The 27,283-nt window shown below is 37.6% G+C and overlaps 1 protein-coding gene across 5 annotated transcripts in view; it reads left to right on the forward strand.

The window, feature by feature from the left end:
* The window catches only part of SP3 (Sp3 transcription factor), a 61,435-nt gene that overhangs the window by 24,738 nt on the left and 9,414 nt on the right, over nucleotides 1-27,283 (forward strand). For all 5 annotated transcript variants that reach the window (XM_081241980.1, XM_081241979.1, XM_081241978.1 and 2 more), the window contains exon 5: nucleotides 26,749-26,941. In XM_081241980.1, coding sequence (XP_081098106.1) covers nucleotides 26,749-26,941 — 193 coding nt within the window. The remainder of the gene's footprint in view (nucleotides 1-26,748; nucleotides 26,942-27,283) is intronic.

Below are 27,283 nucleotides of genomic sequence, written 5' to 3' on the forward strand. Positions count from 1 at the left end.
CAACCACTGGGCCACCAGGGAAGCCCTGTCTCTAGGTATTTTTTGATCTCCTCTTTGATTTCTTCAGTGATTTCTTGGTTATTTAGTAACATATTGTTTAGCCTCCATGTGTTTGTGGTTTTTACATTTTTTTCCCTGTAATTCATTTCTAATCTCACAGAGTTGTGGTCAGAAAAGATGCTTGATATGATTTCAGTTTTCTTAAATTTACTGAGGCTTGATTTGTGACTCAAGATGTGATCTATCCTGGAGAATGTTCTGTGCACACTTGAGAAGTGTAATCTGCTGTTTTTGGATGTAATGTCCTATAAATGTCAATTAAATCTATCTGGTCTATTGTGTCATTTAAAGCTTGTGTTTCCTTATTTATTTTCATTTTGGATGATCTGTCCATTGGTGAAAGTGGGGTGTTAAAGTCCCCTACTATGAATGTGTTACTGTCGATTTCCCCTTTTATAGCTGTTAGCAGTTGCCTTATGTATTGAGGTGCTCCTATGTTGGGTGTATATATATTTATAATTGTTATATCTTTTTCTTGGATTGATCCCTTGATCATTATGTAGTGTCCATCCTTGTCTCTTGTAACATTATTTATTTTAAAGTCTATTTTGTCTGATATGAGAATTGCTACTCCAGCTTTCTTTTGATTTCCATTTGCATGGAATATCTTTTTCCATCCCCTCACTTTCAGTTTGTATGTGTCCCTAGGTCTGAAGTGGGTCTCTTGTAGACAGCATATATATGGGTCTTGTTTTTGTATTCATTCAGTGAGCCTGTGTCTTTTGGTAGGAGCATTTAATCCATTCACGTTTAAGGTAATTATCAATATGTATGTTCCTATGACCATTTTCTTAATTGTTTTGGGTTTGTTTTTGTAGGTCCTTTTCTTCTCTTGTGTTTCCCACTTAGAGAAGTTCCTTTAGCATTTGTTGTAGAGCTGGTTTGGTGGTGCTGAATTCTCTTAGCTTTTGCTTGTCTGTAAAAGTTTTGATTTCTCCATAGAATCTGAATGAGATTCTTGCCGGGTAGAGTAATTTTGGTTGTAGGTTCTTCCTTTTCATCACTTCAGATATGTCATGCCACTCCCTTCTGGCTTGTAGAGGTTTTGCTGAGAAATCAGCTGTTAACCTTATGGGAGTTCCCTTGTATGTTACTTGTTGTTTTTCCCTTGCTGCTTTCAATATTATTCTTTGTCTTTAATTTTTATTGATTTGATTACTATGTGTCTTGGCTTGTTTCTCCTTGGGTTTATCCTGCCTTGGACTCTCTGTGCTTCCTGGACTTGGGTGGGTTTTTCCTTTCCCATGTTAGGGAAGTTTTCGACTATAATCTCTTCAAATATTTTCTCTGGTCCTTTATCTCTCTCTTCTCCTTCTGGGACCCCTGTAATGCGAATGTTGTTGCACTTAATGTTGTCCCAGAGGTCTCTTAGGCTGTCTTTATTTCTTTTCATCCTTTTTCCTTTATTCTGTTCCTCAGCAGTGAATTCCACCATTCTACCTTCCAGGTCACTTATCCGTTCTTCTGCCTCAGGTATTCTGTTATTGATTCCTTCTAGTGTATTTTTCATTTTAGTTGTCGTATTGTTCATTGCTGTTTGTTTGTTCTTTAATTCTTCTAGGTCTTTGTTAAACATTTCTTGAGTCTTCTCAGTCTTTGCCTCCATTCTTTTTCCGAGGTCCTGGATCATCTTCACTATCATTCTAAATTCTTTTTCTGGAAGGTTGCTTATCTGCATTCATTTTTTCTGGGGTTTTATGTATTGTTCTTTCTTTTTTTATTTATTGTTCTTTCATCTGGTACATAGTCTTCTGCCTTTTCATTTTGTCTGTGTTTCTGTGAATGCGATTTTCCTTCTGTAGAATTGTAGTTCTTGCTCTGCTGTCTGCTCTCTCTCACAGGGAACTTTTTAAAAATGCCAACAATTTGTGTTGAGCGTCTTCCCAATTCTAATTTAATTGCTGCATTAGGCCTAGGAAAGATGTATTTTATTTTTTTATTTTTTTATTTTATTTTTTAATTTTTTTGCAGTATGCAGGCCTCTCACTGTTGTGGCCTCTCCCGTTGCGGAGCACAGGCTCCAGACACGCAGGCTCAGCGGCCATGGCTCACAGGCCTAGCTGCTCCGCGGCATGTGGGATCTTCCCGGACCGGGGTATGAACCTGTGTCCCCTGCATCGGCAGGAGGACTCTCAACCACTGCGCCACCAGGGAAGCCCGGAAAGATGTATTTTAAAAGCCCCCAAGAGATTTGTGTGTGTGTGTGTGTGTGTGGTACGCGGGCCTCTCACTGTTGTGGCCTCTCCTGTTGCGGAGCACAGGCTCTGGACGCACAGGCTCAGCGGCCATGGCTCACGGGCCCAGCCACTCCGCAGCATGTGGGATCTTCCTGGACCGGGGCACAAACCCGTGTCCCCTGCATCAGCAGTCGGACTCTCAACCACTGCGCCACCAGGGAAGTCCCCCCAAGAGATTTTGAAGTGCAACTGGTTTGAAAATTAGTAACTTAATACAGAAAGAATATAGATAAAGAAGAGATTGGAAAATAGTATCTTGAGCCTCAGATTATTTTCCTTGATCTTTCTTGATTTTTCAAGTGCAGTGTCTAGTACAGAATCAGAGGTAGTTGGGCGTATGAGGAGATGACATGCCATGAGTGAGAACCAGCAGAAACATTAGGCAATAGAAGTAAGACTTAATGGGACTTTATGTACCACATATAGATTAAAACAATTGTTTTACTATGGTCTGGAAGGAAAAAGCCAAGGTTGAAAATTTTTAACAGAGATTTGGGGGTTGTTATGAAAATGACATGGCAGATTTGTAAAAGAACCCAGTACAAATTCAGGAACTGAAACTTAAAATGACCAAAATTGAGGGAAATCCTTGGCTGAATCTGAGGACATATTCAGCATTTAGAGGGCAAGAAGTAGAGGAGCAACCAGTAAGGGAAGCGGTAGGCGCTTCCAGCCGAGAGCAATATCCTGGAAGCCAAGTGAGTGAACCACTCACAGGGAGAGGTCTTAATGTTTCAGATATTGTGGAGGGTGCACAAAATGGTGAAGAATGGGAATCCGGTGGTTGTGGTTTCAGTGGAGGGTTGGGCAGAAAAGCCTGGATAGAGTGATTTAAAAGAGATGAAGGGAAGAGGGAGTAGCAACAGTAATTACAGACAAATATTTTAAGGGATTTTTTCTGTTAAGAGGAATGTTGAAATAAGACATGGTAGTTGGAGGTAAGCTTGAGGTCAGGGTCGGTTTTTCTGGGAATGTCTCAAAAAAAAGTAAGAAATTGATGATGCAGGAAGAAGGTATAATAGAGGAAAGTTATTAAGAAGGCAAGCAAGATGAAATACAGGACACAGGTATAGAGGTTGGCCACAGAGAAGAGTGGGAATAATCATGTTTTAATGGGAAGGGCATGGGATAGGGCTTTGCAGATACAGATATGTTGGTAGGAAGATAAGGTCATTCTTGTCAGATTGCTTCTAATTTCCTTTTGTTATAAGAAGCTGAGATGGGTGAGGAGGACAGGTTTTAGAAATTTAAGAAGGAAAAAGGCATGAAATGGTCATCTGAGACAATTGCAAAGTGAAATTATTGGTGAGACAATTGCAGGTGTTCCTGGGTGCTCAGTTGAATAATTAGTACAATTGTGTTTTTTCTCCAGTTACCTTTAGTTGCTTGCATGCAGGTGCAGGGTTAACTCTTTTCTGTTTCCTGGTAGAAAGTTCCAAGTCCTTTTGGTTTTATCTCTTGCATGTTTTTGTGATCTGTTCTTCCTGTCCATTCTCATTTTATTAGTCTGGCTTTTACTGTTCTCCTAGGCTGTTGTTATAATAATTTGTTTTCCATGCCTCTAATCTTTCCTCTTTATAGTGCATTTAAAATTCTTTTTAGAAAAATATTTTCTTGAATAATAAGTAATACCTGCACAAGGCATACATTCAGAAAATATATTAAAGGGTAATCATTAAAGAGTTAGTCTCTTTCCCTCCTTATCTTAACCCCCAAGTTTCTCTCCCTAGAGATGGCCATTGTTACCAGTTTTTGGGTTTTTTTTTAACTGTATGGAATATCTCTGGTGGAAGGATACATTTACAAACACTACCATACTTATGTATTCTCTACTATTTCCTGAAATTGTACCATTGTTCTGCATAAAAAATTTTTATGTTGGATCTCTTAATATTACAAGTAGAGAGCTATCTCATTCTTAGCAGTGACAGTAACAGTATTCTATTGAACAAGTATCTTGTCATTTAGTAAGATCCTTATTGGTGGGTATTTATTTTGTATCTTACTTCAAATTATACTGCAGTGAATATCCTTATACACATATTTTTTTTCACTTACGGAAAATGTGTGTATCTGAAGAATAGATATATATCTAGAGATTATATACATCTTTAATTTTGGAAGATACTGGAAGTTGTTGCAGTATATCCTTTACATCAGTAAACACAGGTCATGTTGTTGCCTTCTTTAAAATCTTCACTGGCTCTTCCATTGCCTTTATTTATTTTTTATTTCATTTGTATTGAGGTATAATTGACATGTAAAATTGTATTCCATTGCCTTTATTTTTTATTTATTTTTTTTTTGCAAGGAAACCAGCTTTTATTTAAATACCTGCTATGATGCTGTGCTATGCATTTTTATATGTATTATTTCACTCAGTAAAATCTGTGGAACACCTTCTATGTACCATATACTATTCTAAGGGCTGGGCATACAGCTGTGAGCAATGAAGACAAAAATCCCTGCTCTCATGGAACCTACATTCTAAAGGAAGAGACAGATGATAAAAAAAAAAAAGGGGGAAAAATACATAGAGCATGTCAAATGGTAGGTGCTGTGGGAGAAAAATATAGCAAGGGAGGGGTTAAGGGGCATAGGGACTACTGAGAGAGGGAGGGAAATTGCTGGACTCTTTAACTGAAGAGAGTCCTGGAAGCTTCACTGAGAAAGTGACAGTTGAGTAAGAACCTGAAGGCAGTGGGAGAGGAAGCCATGCTGATGCCTGAGGGAAGAAGGTTCCAGAACAGCAAACGCCAAGGCCATGAATGAAGTAGGAGTGTATCAGACTTGTTTGGGGAAAGTTACTTTATTTAGACCTCAACTCCACCTTGAGAGATGCATACTGTCCCTTTATCTAGGGAAAAAGAAATCTCAGACAGGTGAACTGACTCCCGTCAAGGTCACATACACAAAGCAGGTACTGCTCTTCTTTCTCCAGAGGCTGGCAACACGATAGGGCAGAAGGGATGAATAGTAAGAAGGGGACATGTGGCTTCTCAGTAATGCCCCATCCTTTACCATTATGCCCCAGGACTCCACAAGTCGGGGCCTCTTGGTGCCTCTCCAAACATGGGGCCTCAGGTACTTCACAAGGAGCAGCCCTGCCTGCCCTGGCTGCCATTAGCTCTCCATCACACAAGCCATAGCGTTGTTGTCACAAGCCCCGCTGTACCCAGGTACCAGCATTCCGCAGCCCTAGGATTGTACAATCTAGGAGAGTCAGAAGCAACCAAGTTGAAGTTTCAAATAAGTTCTGGAGCAGCTCTCATACTCTGATTCCAATGACACTTTATTCATTTTCAGTTTTTTTTCTAACTCAGGATCAATTTTAATCTTTACAGCATCATAACGGATTTGTGAAAACTCACGAAGACCAAAAGAACCTCCAACAATCAGCAACTTTCCTTTGCCTCCCAGTGCAGGGCCCTCTCCATTGCCTTTAAATTGAGGTTTATTTACCAGTATGTATAGAGTTCCTGCTATGTCCAGTGCTGGGCATACAAAGATGAATAAGATACTTCTTGCACCAAAATTGTTCATAATCTAAAGATTAGACTGGGTATTCTCAGTCTCCACATTATTGATTTTTTTGACCTGATAATTCTTTGTTGTGGGGGCGGTCCTTTCCATTGTAGGATGTTAGCAGCATCCCTCACTAGATGCCAGTCGCACCCCCTAACCCTTCATTCGTGACAATAAAAAATGGCTTTAGACATTGCCAAATGTCCACTGGAGGGCAAAATTTCCCCCCTTTTCTTTGAGAACCATTGGGTTAGGCATTCAGGTAGAAGATTCTAATGTCATGTGGTACATGGTACACTAGCCTTGCACCACCGTTGGGAACAGGGAGGGGTAGAGGAGCAGCCTTTGAGTTGACGTCTTCCAAGGCTTAGCTCAGACACTGCCTCATCCCGTAGCCGTTCCTGCCTCCTGCCTCCTTTATTTTTCATAGCATGTTTGTGTGTTACAGTTAACAGGTTTGTCTTCTTTTGAAATTCAGCCATTATTTCTTATTCATCTTTTGAGCTCTGCGTTTTTTGAGAGTGAATGAATGAAATATCAGTAATAGGTACAGGATAAACATAGGTTTGTGTGGTAACATGATGTAAATTTTACCTGCTTGCTTCTGAAATGATTAACTTTGTTCAGTTGTGTGAGATGCCTGGTACTTGTTTATTTTATACTGCTTCCAATTGTGTAATTGTGTTAAATGTGTAGCTCTTTAAAGACTCAATGGCGTTGAGAATTATGTTTCAGAAAGCAATCTATAAATCTGTGGGGGGGAAAAAACAAGAGAAGCAAGAGGAATTTAGATTTAGTCTTGTCTGCATATGAGGAAATTTAGAAGAATTAAAGTTCAGAGAAGTTTTAGATCAAAGAGAGTTCCAGCTGTCAGAGAAGATTTTATGGAAAAGAGAGAACTTCAGTAGAGGAATATAGATTTGTATAGGTAGAAAGATATGTTCTAACAAGGTAAAAAGCCATATAAGTGGGAATAGAGACAGTCTATCCAGAAGACAGTTTAATAGCCCAGCATTTCCCAAAAAATGGCTTGTAAGATATTAATGGGTATTATTAAATAGGTTATGAAAAATTCTCATTAGCTTATTAAAGTTTTAGAAATCTTGTGGAAAATAAACCTGACTGTTTAAGGAAAGGAAGCAGCATCCTTTTTCTTTTTTAGATTATACATCTCTGGAGATAAGTATTTCATTGGGTTAATTGTGAGAAACACTTTGGGAAATGTGGTAACAGCATAAATAGGAGGCTTTGATGTTGTCTGGGGACCAGAGACTGATAGGACATGTTTGGGTAGGAGTAGACAGCGCTAAGTACTATTGGTGAGGATTTTAATTTTTTTTTTTTTGCGGTACGCGGGCCTCTCACTGCTGTGGCCTCTACTGTCGTGGAGCACAAGCTCCGGACGTGCAGGCCCAGCAGCCATGGCTCACGGGCCCAGCCGCTCCGTGGCATGTGGGATCTTCCTGGACCGGGACACAAACCCATGTCCCCTGCATCGGCAGGCGGACTCTCAACCACTGCGCCACCAGGGAAGCCCAGGATTTTAATATTTTTAATGTAGGCCCTTGAAGGTTTTTGAACAAATGAATAGCATGAATAAGTCAACTCTTGGAAGATGTACTTTAAGAATATATTGGAATGGGAAGAAACTGGCACTGTAGATGATAGGAAGCTATTTCAGTTATACAGGGATAAAGTAAGGAAGTAAAAATGCTTGACATTTCAAAAGATAAATCTACAGGATTTAGTGATAAGCTATCTGGAATAAAAGATGAGTCCTTTATTATATCTTTTTCTTTTTTTTTTTTTTGCGGTACGCGGGCCTCTCACTGTTGGTTGTGGCCTCTCCCGTTGTGGAGCACAGGCTCCGGACGCGCAGGCTCAGCGGCCATGGCTCACAGGCCCAGCCGCTCCGCGGCATGCGGGACCTTCCCGGACCGGGGCACGAACCCGTGTCCCCTGCATCGGCAGGCAGACTCTCTACCACTGCGCCACCAGGGAAGCCCGAGTCCTTTATTTTAAAAAGATCATACCATGGGCAGAGTTCGGAAGGGAAACTGATCTGGGGGAAGCAAAGGGATACCAGTTTTAATGGATTGAATTTGTGGTGCTAGGTTGCAGTGACTATTGGTAGTAGAGATAGAGGACTGAGCTCAGGACAGAGGACTGGAATTCTGTAGAAGAAAGGTGATAACATGAAGTCATGAGTAGGTAAACTGAATGAGAAAGTTATAAAAAAGAAGATTTGGGGGCGATTTTTGGGGATGGGGACTATAAATTAATTAGGTACTCTGTTAGCATTAATAAAAATGCACGAAAATGTGTATATTTGGCACCATTTCTAAGATATTATTTTAGGATTATAAAGTTTTAGTGGGTAGTAGATTTCTTTGGGCAGCAGGAAAACAGGTATTTCTCTTCTGATGTCTGGCATCAGAAAGTTTAGTTTGGATTCAGTATAGTTTTGGTTTTGTTTGGGGTTTGTCTTTGTCTTATTATTTTCTCTCAAAAAGTCGTCTACGTTGATTGCTTATCAGTTGGAGATATTATCACTTATTCTTTATTTAAGAGTTTATTTTACCCTGATTCAAAATTAAGTGAGAATACCCGGCTTCAAAACAAGGATTTTATAGGGAGGTATTAATGGTTATATGAAACCAATCCCCATATATACCAGCACACATGTATTCCCTAAGCAAAATTTGCTGTTTTATTTACATTAGTCCCTCATTGTGATGCTCTTTTTTTTTTTTTTTTTTTAATTAATTTTGGCTGTGTTGGGTCTTCGTTGCTGTGCGCAGGCTTTCTCTAGTTGTGGCGAGCAGGGGCTACTCTAGTTGCGGAGCATGGGCTCTAGGCATGCAGGCTTCAGTAGTTGTGGCCCGTGGGCTCTAGAGCGCAGGCTCAGTAGTTGTGGCACACGGGTTTAGTTGCTCCGTGGCATGTGGGATCTTCCCGGACCAGGGCTTGAACCCATGTCCCCTGCATTGGCAGGTGGATTCTTAACCACTGTGCTGTCAGGAAAGTCCATGATGCTCTTTTATTGCCTACCACTTATACCTCACTGGGTTACCCTTTAATTCCTAAAACTTCATGTAATCCAGCCAGTATCTTGGGTCCTCTAATAGGCTAAAATTCTTTGGATGCTTAAGTGAAGGTGGAATAGAGTGTAAGAGTTTATTTTTTAGAAGAAAGGGGTTTCAGCCTTAGACCTGTGAAAGTAGAACTTTAGGCTTTGAAGTAATACCTTTATTTTGGATGAATAAATAGGCATTTTTTTTTTTTTTTTTTTTTTGCGGTACACAGGCCTCTCACTGTTGTGGCCTCTCCCGTTGCGGAGCACAGGCTCCGGACACGCAGGCTCAGCAGCCATGGCTCACGGGCCCAGCCGCTCCGCGGCATGTGGGATCTTCCCAGACCGCGGCACGAACCTGTGTCCCCTGCATCGGCAGGCGGACTCTCAACCACTGCGCCACCAGGGAAGCCCAGGCAATTGGTTTTTATGTTACAGTGTTAAATGGCAGAATGTTAACTTCTAAAGGAGATAAGGAAATCTTTTCAAAAAAAGTAGTAGAAGTATCTTTAGTTTTGATTAATGTTATTTTCCTCTCTTTTGTCCACTTTTGAGGGATAAATGTGGCTTTTCCTCTGCCATTTAATTTTTCTTCAGCCTTGTCTCAGTGGTAGTAGTCCCTTGGAAAAGCTTGATAAGAGAAGTTAAAGAGGATTTGAAGTATTTGTTTGCCAAAATGAAGTAAAAGGAATAGTATTTGAGCTCTAGTCACACCTTTTCAATTGCTTTTACCGACTCTTCAGAAACTTTATTGAAAAAGTTATGTTTCATAGCAAAGAAACTGCATTTGTCCTAGAGTTCTAACTAGCTAGTAGTAGCTTACTGTTTCATTGCTTTATTTGCTTTTTGAAGTAGGTGTCTATTGGGAAAAAAGGAAAATTTTAAAGGTACAGTTCTTTGAAGACATAATTTGGAAGTTTTTAATTGCAATTTAAAAATTGGATGTGGTAGTCATTAGAGCTATCTACCTAATATTTCCGGATTTCTTTCTGGGCACAACCAAGTTGGATGCAGCTATGTAGCTTGCTTTGGCTAATGAACTATGTATGCTCTACTGACTGTTCTACCAGTCTGATCTGTAAGTGAGGAAAGCATGCAGAACATTCTTGGCTACTGTCGACATGAATAAAAAATAAGCTTTTGTTTTAAGCCACTGAGATTTCAGGGGCTGTTAGCTACTGCAGTTTTATTTTGCCCTGCATGGTCTAATATGGTAGCCACTAGCTCCATGATGCTGTTAATAAGCACTTGAAATGTGGCTAGACTGAATTGAGATGTGATTAAGTGTAAAAATATAAACTGGATTTTAAAGATTTGGAAAAAAAAAGTAAAATAGCTCAATTTCTACATTGCTTGCAGGTTGAAATGTAATTATTTTGGGTATATTGGGTTAAATGAAATATATTAAAATTAATTTCACTGTTTCTTTTTACCTTTTACATGTGGCTACTAGAAACTTTACAATTGCATATGTGACTTGAATTATATTTCTATTGGGCAGCATTTATGTAACCTATCCTGACTAAAATCAAAGTTGGTACAAGCAGTAGGGTGCTCTAACAGAACCCCTCAAATGTTGCATTGGTCAAGGGTCAGGCAGCAAGGAAACTGACATTAGAGGCTGGGAAGATGCAATGCGGAGAAGCATTTGGTAAAACTTGCCTGCAATAACTTGGAAGGCCAGTAATGTACCTAATGCGTTTATAGCTTTAGGGGACGAGACTGGAAAACAAATTGTATTTTAGCTGCTGTTGGCTCCATTTGACAAGCTGGAAGAAAAAAATTAGCTAGAACATGATTGGCTAGTTTGCAAGTGGGAATGAAGAGCAATAAAGAGAGTCCAGAAATTTGGGGAATTGTAGGATTGGAAGAAGCAATTGTTTCTCACTGTCAGTGAGAGATGAAACTAAGAAGCCTTTTGAGCAGATAATTAAAACTTTTCTGGCAATCAGGGTTATGACCATCACTCTCATTGTTAAAAAGTCTGAATGGATTAAGGTGATTCAGAGTAAAGGTCTACTTAAGGGGGTGGTGCCTTTCTATTGGGTTAGGGAAAAGAGACTTTTTTAAAAGGTATGGATTCCCTACTAAAGCCAGGTAGTTCCAAGGCACCCACAATTAAGTAGAAATAGATAGCACACAGTCTCATGGGGCAAGAAAGCAAAGAAATGTAGAAAGTCTAAAAGACATATCTAGAAAAAAAGCTATGGTTCTAGACATTGGCACTTGGAAATGGCTAGAACAGATAAGAAGCCTCTAAGTTTTTCAGGGAGTTGTACAGCCCAAGAAACCAGCATGGGAAGTGTGAAGAAAGTGTAATTGCATGAGTTGGTCACCACCCCCTAACCTTCTACCAGCAGGCTGAAAATTCCTCTTAGCTAAGGATGCACACTCCCTGTGTTCACTTCACTTGTGGTGGAGGAGGATAGCAGGCAAGAAAAAGACATCTCCTGGAAGGTAGAGCCAAAAGGCTCAGAGAATACTAGACTGAGAAACTCCTCCCAGTGATCAGTCAAGAGAATTCTCTCCCCCGGAGCAGAGAGCACTTACACTGTCTTTTCAGCGGGGTATGTGAATTGCTATGAACTATTGACTATTTTATCTCCTGTTCCTCCTCTTGAACAGGAGTGTTTTTTATGGTTATACTTAGCTTTTTCTGTCATTGTGTATTGTGTCTGTGAAGGAAGGTAGGTAACTTGATTTAGTAAACAGGTCTTTGTGAACAAGGGCCATGTCTGGACCTGAGAGCTTTGAGCTTGGTGCTATAACTAGGTGGGATTTTGGGGTTATCTTCTGCATGAAAGGGGACAGGTGTATCCAAATGTGGGAGGAAAAGTAAATTGAATATTTGATCAGCACAGGGACTTGGCAATCATGCTTCTTCATAAATAGACCACTTCTCTTCTAAGCACGTGATAGGATTGCCCTTTCATGTCATTATTGAAATCAGGCATGGCTGTCTGACTTACTGTGGCCAATAAAATGTGAATGAAAGTTTAAGAGCAGGATGTAATTTACCACATTATCTTTTACCTTTCTTGGCAAAACAGTCTTGGAAGCATGTGTCAAGTGGAGGGACTGTGATAAGCAGATCTCTCCTGCCAACCAGAGTTGGACATGTAAAATTAATGAGAAATAAACTTGTTATGTCAAGCCACTGAGATTTTGGGATTGTCTGTTGCTGTACCACCACCTCGCTAGTTCCGATTGATGTGGTGTTAGGTTATAATTTTAGTCACAGTAGGTGCTCAATAAATGTTTGAATTGAATACATTGAAATTTGAGGGCAGAAGAAAATGTACAAATTCTGAAACTGCCAAAATACAGCTTTTTGGCTTATATTCCTTATAAAAGCCAAGCCCACACATGGACTAAGTGCCCTCTTTTATGTATAGGTAATATGGCAGAGAGATTGTAGAAGACACAGGAAAAATTAGAGAGCAATGAAACTTGTAACATTTTAACTAGAAATAATTGTTCAAAGCTATACGTAGCATCATTATGGTTTACTGGATCATTTAAAGCATTGTTTCCTATTTCTGGTGGTAGAAACTCAAATTAAGATTGTTGAATCTATAGAAAGTGTAGTGAATAATCCTTAGAAAAAGTAATATGCATTTTAAACACAGGATTGAGGAAATCAAAGGACTCTTTTGTTTAAAGGGAATATTTTTTTAAATGAGGTGGGTAGGGGAAAACCCCCAAACCATTATTTTTTTTTCTAACCCTAGTGTCAGTGGCAGCAACATCAGTTTTAGTTCAGTGCTAGAGTAGAACCTAACCTCAAATGAAGCCTTAGGTAGAACTCCAGTGTATAACACTGATCTTATGGGGTTACTCTGACTTATATGAGGGTCTGAGACTTTATACATAAGTTATCTTTTCTGCTGACACCTGTAGTGTCTTTTAAGGAACTATAGTTTGAAAATCCCTGTGCTGGAGCAGGTATAGCCACTGTGGCCATCTTCTTTTTTTTTTTTTAACATTAAAAAAAATAAATTTATTTATTTATTTGTTTGTTTGGGCTGCGTTGGGTTGGGTCTTTGTTGCTGCACGGGCTTTCTCTAGTTGTGGTGAGCAGGGGCTACTCTTCATTGCGGTGCGCAGACTTCTCATTGTGGTGGCTTCTCGTTGCGGAGCACGGGCTCTAGGCGCACGGGCTTCAGTAGTTGTGGCTCGCAGGCTCTAGAGTGCAGGCTCAGTAGTTGTGGTGCACGGGCTTTGTTGCTCTGCGGCATGTGGGATCTTCCCGGACCAGGGCTCAAACCCGTGTCCCCTGCATTAGCAGGTTGATTCTCAACCACTGTGCCACCAGGGAAGTCCTTTTAAAGAGTTTTTAATAATTAAAACTTACAAAAGAAACCCAGGTTATATAAATTTGAGAAGATGAACATATAGCATACTATATGCTATATGCTATTGCCATTGTATTTCAACAAATTATGATAATATATAGTATTCAAACAACTATCTGTTCTTCCATAGCTATTTTTTAAGAGAGTGTTATAACAGATGACTGCAAACCAATTTTTTTTTTGACTGTGCTGCGAGGCTTGCAGGATCTTATTTCCCCAACCAGGGACTGAACTTGGGCCCCTGGCAGTGAAAGCGCCGAATCCTAACCACTGACCCTCCAGGGAATTCCTGACTGCAAACCAGTTTGGAAGAGAATTTTCTTGCAACATGAAATTAGCATGGATTAGTAGTAGAATTAATGTAGAGCTATATTTTGCACCCTTGGTGAGTAACATAAACATAGATTTGTGAACATGGGAGAAGATATGTTTATCTACCGGATGGATGATATGAAAACTGAGAATAGGATTGTGAGAGGTGAGGTTTAAAAAAAAAAATCATGTATAACTTCCTACGTTTTTGTATATTTCCCCTCTTGGCCTTCCTAAGAAGACTTAAAAAAAAAATTGGTCCTGAATTGCTTAGGCTAAGGAGGTGCTTTGCTTATTCCAATGATGATTAGGTGCTAGGGAGGTAAGCTACTGTAGGGATCCAATTTATATTGTGGTCACGGTTTGTTTTGAATGAAGAGCAAAATTATATCTTCCAGTTTAAATACTAGTATTATTCATAACATGTGACTTCTGGTTATCATCTTGTCTCTAAAAATTGAATCTACTCTTAGGATGAATGTTTGGTACTGTTAGGATTTGAATAGTGAGAGTTGTGAGAGCTGTAACAAATCACTTTCTTATTGTTTCTTAGAGGGCAATCAGGGCTTTTTGAGAACTATCTTTTTGGTATTATTTTAACCTGGGGGAGTGTTGGAGGAAAACAGCTTTTACTTTTTAAAAAACTTTGGAATAGTTTTAAAGTAGTCTTTATAAACCTGAAATTAGAGAGGAAAACTAGTCTCTGCAGCTAATGGAGGAAGGGATGAATCTTAGCAAAGAAGAGAGTACTGTTAGCAGTAATATCTTATATTGATGTGTATCCTTCATAGTTAATTTGAACTTCTTATCTGTGACACTGAAGATTTTATCTGTAAGATTCCTAACAGAAGTCATCTCTGGGAGTGGGAAGTAATGGGAGATTTTCCCAGATTTTTAAAAATTATAGTAAAAAACATAACATTAAATTTACCATTTTAACCATTTTAAGTGTATAGTTCAGTAGTGTTAAATATATTCACACTGTTGTGCAACAGGCTGTAGAACTTTACATATTGAAAAACTGAAAATCTGTATCCATTCCCCTTCTTTCCTCTTTCTAGCCCTTGGCAACCACCATTCTACATTCTGTTTTATGATTTTGTCTACTTTAGATACTTCATATTAGTAGACTCATACAGCATTTGTCCTTTTGTGATTGGCTTATTTCACTTAGTGTAATGTTCTCAAAGTTCATCCATGTTGTAGCACATGACAAGATTTCCTTTTTAAGGCTGCACAATATTTCATTGTATGTATATACATTTTCTTTATCATCCCCAGATTTTTTAGGTCGCACTGATTTGAACAAACTACAATTAAAACCACATATTCATATGTAAGGAGGCTAGACTGCTATTCCTGGGAACTAGCCCTGGGAGGGAACTGGTTTTGTTTTGTTTTGTTTTGTTTTTTTATTGAAGTATAGTTGATTCACAGTGTTGTGTTAATTTCTGCTGTACAGCAAAGTGATTCATTTATATATATATATATATATATACATTCTTAAAAATTATTTTCCATTATGGTGTATTACAGGATATTGAATACCGTTCCCTGTGCTATACAGTAGGACCTTGTTGTTTATCCATTCTGTATATAATGGTTTGCATCTGCTAACCCCAGACTCCCAATCCATCCCTCCCCCATACCCCCTCCCTCTTGGCAACCACAAGTCTGTTCTCTAAGGACATGGATTCTTTGAATAAGATGTTGTCGGGCCCTTGACATCTGCCCTACATTGTGCTCTACCTCAGAGGTCTCAGACTTTGCAAAGTTACACACAGGTAATGTTTCCCATCCCAGTTTTCCCCAAATTATTATAGTGACCACCGTAGGGTACTTGGATGGAGGGGTGGTGCTAGGTACGGACATTTTCAAAAGCGAGGGAACTGATTTTTAGCAATGTTTATAATACAGTTTTGCATAATTCTCTGTCTTATGTCCTGGCTCCACCACTTTTTAGTTGTGTGACTTCAGGCAAATGACTTAACCTCTTTGTTTTCTCATCTAGAAAGTTGGGAGAAAAGTATGACTAAAACCTTAGGGTAGTTGGGAGTATGAAGTAAGTCAGTGTATGTTACGTGCTTGTAATGGTGTCCAACAAGTAGTAAATCTTATGTTATCGTCATCATAGAGTAGAACACTGTTCCTTTTTTTTTTAACATCTTTATTGGAGTATAAATGCTTTACAATGCTGTGTTAGTTGCTGCTGTACAACAAAGTGAATCAGCTATATGTATACATATATCCCCATATCCCCTCCCTCTTAAGCCTCCCTATCCCATCCCTCTAGGTTGTCACAAAGCATCAAGTTGATCTTGTGCTGTGAAGCAGCTTCCCACTAGCCATCCATTTTACATTTGGTAGTGTATATATGTCAGTTCTCTCTCACTTCATCCCAGCTTCCTCCCCCACCCCACCCCCACGGTGCCCTCAAGTCCGTTCTCTATGTCTGCGTCTTTATTCCTGCCTTGCCACTAGGTTCATGCGTACAGCTTTTAAAAATTCCATATATATGCGTTAGCATACGGTATTAAACACTGTTTCTTTAACAGTAACTTATTTAGTACTTCAGATTAAAGTGAAGTTAGTATTTCACTGTTCACAGTATATTAATTGCAGGTCATAGTCTTTCTCATATATTTGTGGTATGTCTATAAAATGAGGTCTTCTGTAAGGCATATTAGAAAATGAGTCATTTCCAGTTATGTTTATATCTGTGTGTATCTTACAAAAGCTTGTATTGTTTAGATTTACTAGGAAGAATACTCCTATTAATGTATAATCTCCAGTTGGGTAGAAAAGGTTTGAAAATAATTTGGGAAACTGCTGTAAAAAAAAAATAGAAGGGGGTTGGATTTGAAAAAGATTAGTAGAGATGAAATAAAAGATTAAATTTAAGTGGGGGAGGGGGAAGGAAGCAGTGATAGAAGAGTAATGATCCAAATCTAAGGAGATAGGGTTTATGGGAAAGAGATTGCTTCATGTTAGAGCAGAGATTTTATATATATAAAGTTTGTATTTGTTAAAGAAATAAAATTTGGTTTTAAAACCTTCCCCTAAAGTGTTAACCTCTTTTGATCAGATTAGTGAACTTATATTTTTAGGATTCCATGTCTATAGTTTAGAACTATCCCATTGAAAGAAAAACTAGAAAAAAAGACTTGGTAGCTCTGAAATGTCCCTAGGAATCTAAATAGTTATGAACGTGAAAATGTAATTAAATAATATACGAGATCTTGTAGGATTATCCTGTAATTCTGTTTAGGTGATTTTTATAGCAGGTGAAACTGATTAAAGAAAAGTAAGTAAAATTAACTTTCAGAATCAAATGAAGTAATTTCATCAGTACTTTAAAAATTGAAGGCAGAGAACATGAAAGCCTTTGATAAGAACAACAAAATCCTAATGATATGCTATTGATAAAGGAGAATGTCTCATTTTATCAATAGTACTGTAATTCATATTTATCTAGTGTTATTTAAATTAAATATGCATGTTTCAGACTTGATAAACCAGTAAATAATTTATCTTAAATATTTAATAAGCTCTATTGACAAATAAGTAGCAAATAGTCTCAGGAGGAAGCATTTAACATTTTCTTCTGGTAATATTTTTAATAGAAAATTAAACATGCCCAGAGTTATTAATGCTTAACTAATATTGATTATACAGATTGCCATTGGTGCCTTCACTAATTCCATGTCATTTGTGTTTGTGTTACATATGATAAGCCTGCTCACTTGCCCACTTCTTGTTGCTTTTAGCATGCTGCTGCATATTGCTGTTTATATGTACTTGGATATGCTTGGATTAAATGGAATTGTATTTTTGGTTTTAACTGAATGTTCTTCAGAGTGGACAAGTGGCTTTAATATTCATGTAAAGAAACCATGGATTGAATAGAAAAGAAATGCAAGTATCACTGAAAATGGTAGAGTTTCCATCTGCTATTGATAACACTGAATCTTACCTAAATATTGTTGTGACATTATCTAATATTGAGCTATCGCAGTTAACGATACATTTGTTTATCTTCTATAACTATTTGTGTTTTATAATGTTTAATAATCAGTTAGAATAGTATTACTTATGTATACTTAATAAACACATTTACGGGGTGCATGTTCACAACTTTACTAATAGTGTCGAGCAATCAAGAAGATTTGGAGACCACTGGCTTCATCCTCTTCCTCATCCACAAAAACAGCCAAACTCTTTGAAGTCATCAGTGCTGTATAGTGGTGTCTGTGGGAAGTTGGATCCATCTACACCCGCACCACCACACTTCCGTACGCCAGTCTCTACTTTTTTGGTATTCCTCTACTTAAAGTGTATTAATGACATGTTGAAATAATACCTTTCTATTATTTTGTGTTTGTCCATTGGCTATACAAGAAAATTAGTCTTATCTTTGTAACCATACTGTGTGTGTATTTTTTCAGCATTTAAAGTCTCTGTTTCTCTCTCTTTTCCTTTAGCTCTTACCGAGGTGTGCAGGAAATTGGGAAAAAAAATTTTCATTTATGTATCCCTTTCACAAACTTGTTTTATTGGGGTAGGCCTTGAAAACAACTATAACTATGGCACAAAGATACTGTCAGTCATATACCAGGCCAGATGAAGTGGACATTTAAGCATTTTGAGGTAGAGAATAGATATAATCAAAAACCAGTGCTGTTAGTTTATAAAGTTCTTAAATGTATACTCAAATGTCCTTGAGAATTTGTTTCCATTGCTTACATTTTTTTCTTGCGTTTAAAACTTGTTATTCCTTAAGTACCAAAAGTCAAGTTTAATTAAGCATATTCATTTTTATATTACTAGTGTATATCATACAGGTAGTGTTACTGAAAATAAAGGTTAGTTTATACTATTTCAGGTAGTGTATGTGTTAAATCTACCCTTGTGGGCTAGTTTAGGACCTTCAGTGCCCTTTTTATAATGCTTGCTTTCCCTGCAGAACTCTTGGAAAGACTTGTTATATACTTGTTTCTTGTTCATTTCCTTCCATTTTCTTGAATGTACTCTGGGCAGGGTTGTATTCTCACTTCTCTATTGGAACAGCTCTTGTCAAGATATTACCACATTGTTACATCCAAAAGTCATTTCTCAATCCTCATTTTACTTGACTGACAAGCATTTGACATCTTTGATTATTTTCTTCTTGCAATGATTTCTTCACTTGGCTTTTGGATACCAGCTTCCTCCTGTCTCACTGGCTTTTTTTTTTTTTTTAATCTCTGCTTGTCAGCTTTGAAGTGCCTAGGGTTTCTTTCTCTCTCTCTCTCTCTCTCTCTCTCTCTATATATATATATATATATATATATATATACTCCACTCCAGGTGTGACTCTCAGTAACCAACTATAAATGTTGAGGATGCCCAAATTTATATCTGTGGGCCATACTTCTGTTTGAACTCCAGATCCGTCAGCTGCCTAATCAACATGCTCATTTGGGTATTTCATAGGTACTTCAAAACTTTCATATCCAAAAATGGACCCCTGAATGGCACCCCTCTCCCATAATTTTTTCTACCCCCACTCTGTTTCAGTTAATGGCAACTCCATCTTTTTAGTTGCTCAGGACTAAAACCTTGGAGTTATATTTAACTCCTTGTTCTCACACCTCACATAAAACCCTGTTATCAAATCTGTTAGCAAATGTCTTTGACTCTACGTACAAAGTATTTCCTGATTCTGACCATTCCTTACCACTTCCTCATTAACAACTAGTTTTATGCCACTATATCACCCCTCTACTCTCAGTGGCTTCACTCACTGAATAAAATGGAAACTTTTAGTGGCCTACAAGGTAGTACACAATGTATAACATCATATATAATCTTATCCCACCTTTATATTTTTATCTCTGTTATCTTGTCACTTACTATTCTTCTTTCACATTCATTTCTTTCTAGCCACACAGGCCTTCTTGCATTTCTCTGAACACACCAAGCATACATCCACCTTGCTCTTCCTTCTACCTGGAATACTTTCCCCCACCTTCTTGCTCCTTTGCCTCCTTCAGGGTCAAATGTCACCGTATTAGCAAAGCTTTTTCTGGCCACTTATTTAAAACAGCAAGTACTTCTCTTCTTTCACTTTCTGTCTATCCTTACCTCACTTTATTCCCATAACAGTTCACCACCACACAAAATGCTGTGTACAGTTGACCCTTGAACATGGGTTTGAACTGCTCAAATCCATTTACACGCAGAGTTTTTTCAATAGTAAATACAACAGTATTACACGATCTGCAGTTGGTTGAATCAGCAGATGTATACGGAGGGAGAACTACAAGTTACTCAATGGCACTCCTAACTCTGCACTGTTCAAGGGTCAGCCATATTTACTCGATTATTTGTTCTGTCTTTGCCCACTAAAAAGGAAACTTGATAAAGACATGAGCTTAACTGTTGTTAACTTTTATCCTTAGAACCTAAAACAGTGACTGGCATATTGTAATCACTCACATATTTGTAGAGAATAACATTATGTCCCAAACTTCAAATTGACTTAATTTTTGGAGCACAGTCATCTTTTTTTTTCTTTTGATTATGACTTTATTCTTTTACAGTAAAATCCCTTAGACATTTTTTTCCTTTTCTCTTTTTTTCCCTTTAATTCTTTGTCCCATAGCACAGTGCCTGATATCCAGTAGATTCTTAATAATTACTTACTGAATATGGAAGTGTATTGTCATGCGTTTAAGACACTGGAAATTCAAATGAGAAATAAAATGTGATTAATTTATTAGTCTTGCTACTGTGTTATCTTAACGAGGGGTTTATTAATTTTGTATGGACTAGTGCTTAAGAGTGCAGGCTCCGAAATCCAAATGCCTGGGTTCAGATCCAGTGCAATACTTTGCTGGGAGCCCAGTCATCTTAAGGTTTTGTTTGTTTGTTTACTTATGTTTTTGTTTTTAATTCCAGTGGTGGGAGAAGGGGCTAGTTGGTTATACAGGAACTAGAGATGAAACCACAACAAACAGTGATTGACTGTCTTTAACAAATTCCCTAAGTAATCTCCTATAGATTACTTAAAAATTTTTTATTTAGAATGATCTTTCAAAGTACAATATACACTCAGAAAAATGTACAAATCATAGGTGTGTAACTTGATGAATTTTTATAAAACGAACACATAGGAAAAATTACCACCTGGATCAAGAAATAAGATATTGCCAGCAGTTCCTCAATCTCCCTGTACCCAGTCATTACGCCTCGTAAAGGTAGGCAGTCACTGTATAGTAGTGTTTCCTGTTGCTTTGAGCTTTATTTAAATGGTATATGTGTCTCTCTATAGATATAGGTATTATATGTAAGAGAGAGTGTGTGTGCCTTCTTTTGTTTAAAATTATGTCTGTGATGTTCCTGTTGCATGTAAGTTGTTAATTTTCATTGTTTTAACATATTCCACTGTATGAATGAATATATTATGATTTTTCTATTCCAACACTAGTTGATATATGAGTTACTTCCAGTTGAGGATGAATTTCTGTACTTTTGGTGTCATGTGTATATGCCTTTCCGTTGGAGTGAAATTGCTTCTGTTATAGGGTATACATAGGTTCATCTTTAAAAGATACGGTCAAAAGATTTCCAAAGTTGTTATACTGATTTACACACCCACCAGCAGTGTGGGAGAGTTTCAGTTGCTCTATTACTTTGCTAACAGGTGGCCTGTTAAAAAGTTTTAGCCATCTTGGTGGATGTGTAGGATATTTCACTATGATTTTAATTTTAATTTTCCTGATATCTAATAATATTAAGTACCTTTTCATACTTCTGTGGGCCATTTTGATGGGTATTACTTCCCCTTCTCCTGAGCTTTATAAGCAGTAGATTTCTAAGAATAACTAGGTACCATGTAGGACACTAATACAGCATGGTAAAAAATATTTTGCTATTATCTACACTAAGATATAGAGGAAGATACAAACTTGACTGCCTAGTACTGAAGACCTGTTTTTAAGGTGTCTGTATTAAATTGATAATGCAAGTTGGCAAAGAGGAATTATTTAAGATTTACTAGATGGGTGAAATTTATGATTAAGATTCTAAAATACCCCAGATGTGTATGAGCAAGAAAAATGATTGAAAATTGGGTATAACACTTTTTGGGCAAATAATTTATTGTCTTTAATGAGCACTTTGTGGTCCTGTCCATATGAACTGACTCTTTTTTTGTTTTCAGTAAGTGATGCTGGAAAATTAAGTATCCATTTGAGATAAAATTAAATTTTAAAAATCTTCTCTATACGTATTATTCGCAGATAGAAGGAGCATAGAGAAGTAGAGGGCAGAGTTTTCCAGGTAGATTATTACCTAGACTGGAAGTTCCTCCTTAAGGAAGGGTTTGTTCGTTTAGTCAGATTGTACTTTCTGAGGACTTTTGAGTGAAGCATTTATTATCTAAAGGGATGTATGAGCCAGTAAGTAGAATTAATTCTACCATGAGCATGTATAAGGGAGCTGACATTTGAACTTAACTTGAAGGATAAGTAGAGGTTAGTTACATGAAAAAGGAAAAGAGCTAGAAAACAGTCCAGGCAAGAGAGGTACATACTTACGGGTGTGACATTGAGAAAGGACATGGGTTTTGACAATGATGAGAATTTCAGTATTTTAATTGTGAAGTTGGAAGAGCAGTTGCGACCAGATTGAGAAGGTTCTTGAGTACCAAGTTAGCAAGTTAGTACTTAATACTGTAGAAAACAGAGAATTAGTGCAGGTAATGAATCAGGAAAGTGATGCTATTAGATTTTGTATTTAGGAAGAAGATTCTGGAAGCTCTGTAGAAGTTGGATTGGCAGAAGAGAGACATGAGAGGCTGGGAATGGACTGACAGGACTCACCTGAAATTGATGGTTTGAGCAATTAGGTGGCTTGTAATTATCAATAAAGGGGGAAGCAGGAGAAGGTTTGGTGAGTGGACAAGATGTGTTAGTTTGGACATGTTATGTTCTATGTGCCTTTGTTTTATTGGAATTCAGTAAGAAAGAGAACTAAGTTAAGTATCCATGGCCATGACACACTCTTTAAAGATATTTTGTAGGTTACAGTAAGAGAATTAGCAATAGGAATAGGAATGACCTGTAACATCGTTATCCCCTCAGTCAGGTTGTATTTCATTCTTGCCCTCTCTCATCAGTTGCTTTATTTGTTCTCTATGATTTCTTTAAATCTTCTCTCTCTCTAGACTCCTTTATATGCTCTTAATATTATTCTGTCCTTTTTCCTTGCTGTCTTGTCACAAATAATGTAAGATGAAGTAGCTTTAAAAACATCTGACAAAATTCCTCATTTTATGGACTTAAAATTTATCCAACTCTGGATATGTGATATCCATATGCTGTCTTTTATTTAACTTGTAAAAAAGCTAATACTATGCAGTATTTGTGCGTATATTTAAATGTCTTGTCATAATGATGCAGGTGGACACCTGATTATAAAGGAACAGAGGTCAATACTCATTTATGTTGTGTGTTTGGATGAATTTTATACATATCTAATTCTTCATCCTTTCACTGAGGAAATAGAAACCATTTCCCCTTAATTTCTAGGCATCAAATTCTCTCTGCCTCTGGGGTCTAGCACAGTTCATGGCACATAGTAGCTAATCACTTATTGAATGAATGAATGTGCCTGTATCTTTTCTTCCCTCATGTAATAGAGGAAGAGGTGGCTGTGCTCCAGCAGTTAAGCCTGTAAGTGCTATGGATCATCATCCCCTCCTGACTTCTTAGGGACTTTATTCTTGTGTTTTCAGTCTCTCCCTCTGTAGTGGATCTTTCTCATGAACATTTACACATGTTCAAGTCTTTCCTGTCTTCAAACATAGAACAAAACACTTCCTCCCCCAGACTCTCTTTTTTGGTCCCCTTTAGCCTGTAGTGTCATGTTTCTGACTCCCTCTCAAGCCAGACATTTTAAAAAACAAATCTGTACTTGTTATTAAACACTTTTTCACTTCTTGCCCATTTTCTTAGTTTCTTTCTTGATTTTTCTGCAGTATTTGATGTTGACCACTTTTCCTTTCTTTAATGTAGCACGTTTTTCTGGGTACGCCTTTCCTTCACAGGTTCATCCTCTTCTGCCTGTTCCTTAAATGTCTGCATTCCTCATAGGCTACTTTCTCTTCTCATTCTACTCATAGTCCTTGAATGATCTAACCTACTACTTTGGATGCACTCCATCTGTGTAGATCCAGCTTTTTTACTGTTTTTTCTCACAAGCTGTTCAGACTCCGTGACCAACAACCTTGAATTCATTAACTGTCCTTCTTTACCTCCACCTGAACCTTCTCCAGTGTTTCCTATTGCAGTGAATGGTACCACCATCTACCCTGTTGCCCAGGCCAGAGTGCCCTCTCTTCCCATTTCCCCCCTTGATTCTTAGTTGTAGTTTTTCTGATAAAATAAATTAATTTTAAACTGTTAGAGGCATTTTTCTTGGTTGTACATTCTACTTTTCATTAGTATAAATTCAGGAGCTGTTAGGGCACATTTGATTTTTTTAGGCTATTTTTGGCTCCAATTATTAGTGACTGGTATAAATCTAAAATAAATGTCCATTAAGATTTTTAGTTTACATAAATAAAAATAAAAATGTGTAGGAATTTAGGTTTTATCAAAGATGATTATATTCAGTGTTCTAAATCATGTATTGTAGGTTTTTTTGTTTTCATTTTTATTTTTTTTTATTGGGGAATAGTTGCTTTACAATGTTGTGTTAGTTTCTGCTGTACAATGAAGTGAATCAGCTATATGTATACATATATCCCCTCCCTCTTGGACCTCCCTCCCCTTGCCCCCAATCCCACCCGTCTAGGTCACCACAGAGCACCAAGCTGAGCTCCCTGTGCTATACAGCGGTTCCCACTAGCTGTCTGTTTTACACATGGTAGTGTGTATGTATATGTCAGTTCCGATCTCCCAGTTCATCCCACCCTCCCTTACCACTTACCCACCGTGTCCACACGTTTGTTCTCTATGTCTGCATCTCTATTCCTGACCTGCAGGTAGGTTCATCTGTACCATTTTTCTAGATTCCACATATATGTGTTAATATACAGTATTTGTTTTTCTCTTTCTGACTTACTTCATTCTGTATGACAGACTCTAGGTCCATCCACGCCTCTACAAATGACCCAGTTTTGTTCCTTTTTATGGCTGAGTAATATTCCATTGTATATATGTGCCGCATCTTCTTTATCTATTTGTCTGTCGATGGGCATTTAGGTTGCTTCCATGTCCTGACTATTGTAAATAGTGCTGCAGTGAACACTGGGGTGCATGTGTCTTTTTGAATTATGGTTTTCTCTGGATATATGCCCAGTAGTGGGATTGCTGGGTCATATGGTAGTTCTATTTTTAGTTTTTTAAGGAACCTCCATACTGTTCTCCATAGTGGCTGTATCAGTTTACATTCCCACCAAACAGTGCAAGAGAGTTCCCTTTTCTCCACACCCCCTCCAGCATTTATTGTTTTTTGATGATGGCCATTCTGACCAGTTTTGATCTGCATTTCTGCATTTCTCTAATAATTAGTGATGTTGAGCATCTTTCTTGTGTCTCTTGGCCATCTGTATGTCTTCTTTGGAGAAATGTCTATTTAGGTTTTCTGCCCATTTTTTGATTAGGCTGTTTGTTTTTTTGATATTGAGTGCATGAGCTGTTTGTATATTGTGGAGACTAATCCCTTGTTGGTTGCTTCATTTGCAAAACATTTTCTCCCATTCTGAAGGGTGTCTTTTCATCTTGTTTATGGTTTTCTTTGCTGTGCAAAAGCTTTTAAGTTTCATTAGGTCCCATTTGTTTATTTCTGTTTTTATTCTCAGTACTCTAGGAGGTGGGCCAAAGAAGATCTTGCTGTGATTTGTGTCAAAGAGTGTTTTTCCTATGTTTTCCTCTAAGAGTTTTATAGTGTCTGGTCTTATATTTAGGTCTTTAATCCATTTTGAGTTTATTTTTGTCTGTGGTGTTAGGGCGTGTTCTAATTTCATTCTTTTACAGGTAGCTGTCCAGTTTTCCCAGTGCCACTTATTGAAGAGACTGTCTTTTCTCCATTGTATATTCTTGCCTTCTTTGTCATAGATTAGTTGACCACAGGTGTGTGGGTTTATCTCTGGGCTTTCTGTCTTGTTCCATTGATCTATATTTCTGTTTTTGTGCCAGTACCATACTGTCTTGATTACTGTACCTTTGTAGTATAGTCTGAAGTCAGGGAGCCTGATTCCTCCAGCTCCATTTTTCTTTCTCAAGATTGTTTTGGCTCTTCGGGGTCTTTTGTGTTGCCATACAAATTGTAAAAATGTGGAATGCTTCATGAATTTGTCATCTTTGCACAGGGGCCATGCTAATTTTCTCTCTATCCTTCCAATTTTAGTATATGTGCTGCCAAAGCTAGCACTCATGTATTGTTTTCTTTCTTTTTTTTTTTAATTAGTTTTCTTAGTTGAAAAAACCTCTTAGTTTCACATAGGAAATGATGTTATATCATTATTGATATAAAGAAAGATGATTGGCTATGCTGACAGAACGATGTAACTTCCTGCCATATCCACTCTTCCTCACCATTCCATGCTCATTTTGTTTCCCAGTCTGGTTTATAATAAAACTCATTGAAAATATTGTGGTTGTGGCCATTATAGATTTTTAGTAAGGATTGACTTTAAAACTTAAGTTTATGAGTAATAATTTCATTGTACCTACAGGTAGGCATAATTTCATTCCCATAGGACCTACATTTTGCACTCCCATAGTACCTACAAATATGCATAATTGATACAGGCTGTAAAAAAGAGGTTTAAGGCATTAGAATTTGTTCTATTCTGAGTTGACCATTGATTTATTGACCATTTGAACAATTATAACTGAAGTTTCAGATTGTTTTATGACTCAGCTTGCTCAAAAGAAATTGGCTTTCTTAATGAATTTTAAAAAGCAAGCTCTCATGGTGGCTTTATTCTCTTTTTGGCTTAATCTCTGACATTTAGAATAAAATAGATTGTTTTAAAAGAATAATCCACAACAAGGAGCGATGATTGTGCTCCACAAAGAGATGATTTTTTACTTTTACATAGTATTTATTCATTTTACCTTAGAGAGGCTCAGATTTCATGCTGTCTTTTTGGGCCAGTGGGCTGCTTCTCATCTGTATTTGTTTTCTTCTTTAGATATTAGGATCAAGGAAGAAGAACCTGATCCTGAAGAGTGGCAGCTCAGTGGTGATTCTACATTGAATACCAATGATCTAACACATTTAAGAGTACAGGTGGTAGATGAAGAAGGGGACCAACAACATCAAGAAGGAAAAAGACTTCGAAGGGTAGCTTGCACCTGTCCCAACTGTAAAGAAGGTGGTGGGAGGTATGCACACATGAAACATACTTTTCTTTTTAGACTGTTAATATCATCACCCTAATTTTTGAAATGCTGCATGCCATGTCACTTAACTAAGGGAAATTATTCATTACATGATCATCTTGTGTGTTTGTCTATATGAGTGTGGCAGAAAAAGAGAACAAAATGTGTGAAATCAAATTTTCAGTTCTAAATGCCTTTTTTAAAAAAAAAACTAAAATTACTTAGTTTACTTAAAAAAACAAAAAAGTATAGTAAGGTGCCATTTAACAGGCCCATATTGGATATTAGTCTGTTTGCAAACCAGCAATGGATTTGCCTAAATACTGATTAAAAAGTTGATTCTTC

This window comes from Mesoplodon bidens (genome assembly GCF_964165515.1).
Source record: "Mesoplodon bidens genome assembly, chromosome: 8".
In the NCBI taxonomy this organism is placed as follows: Eukaryota; Metazoa; Chordata; class Mammalia; order Artiodactyla; family Ziphiidae; genus Mesoplodon; species Mesoplodon bidens.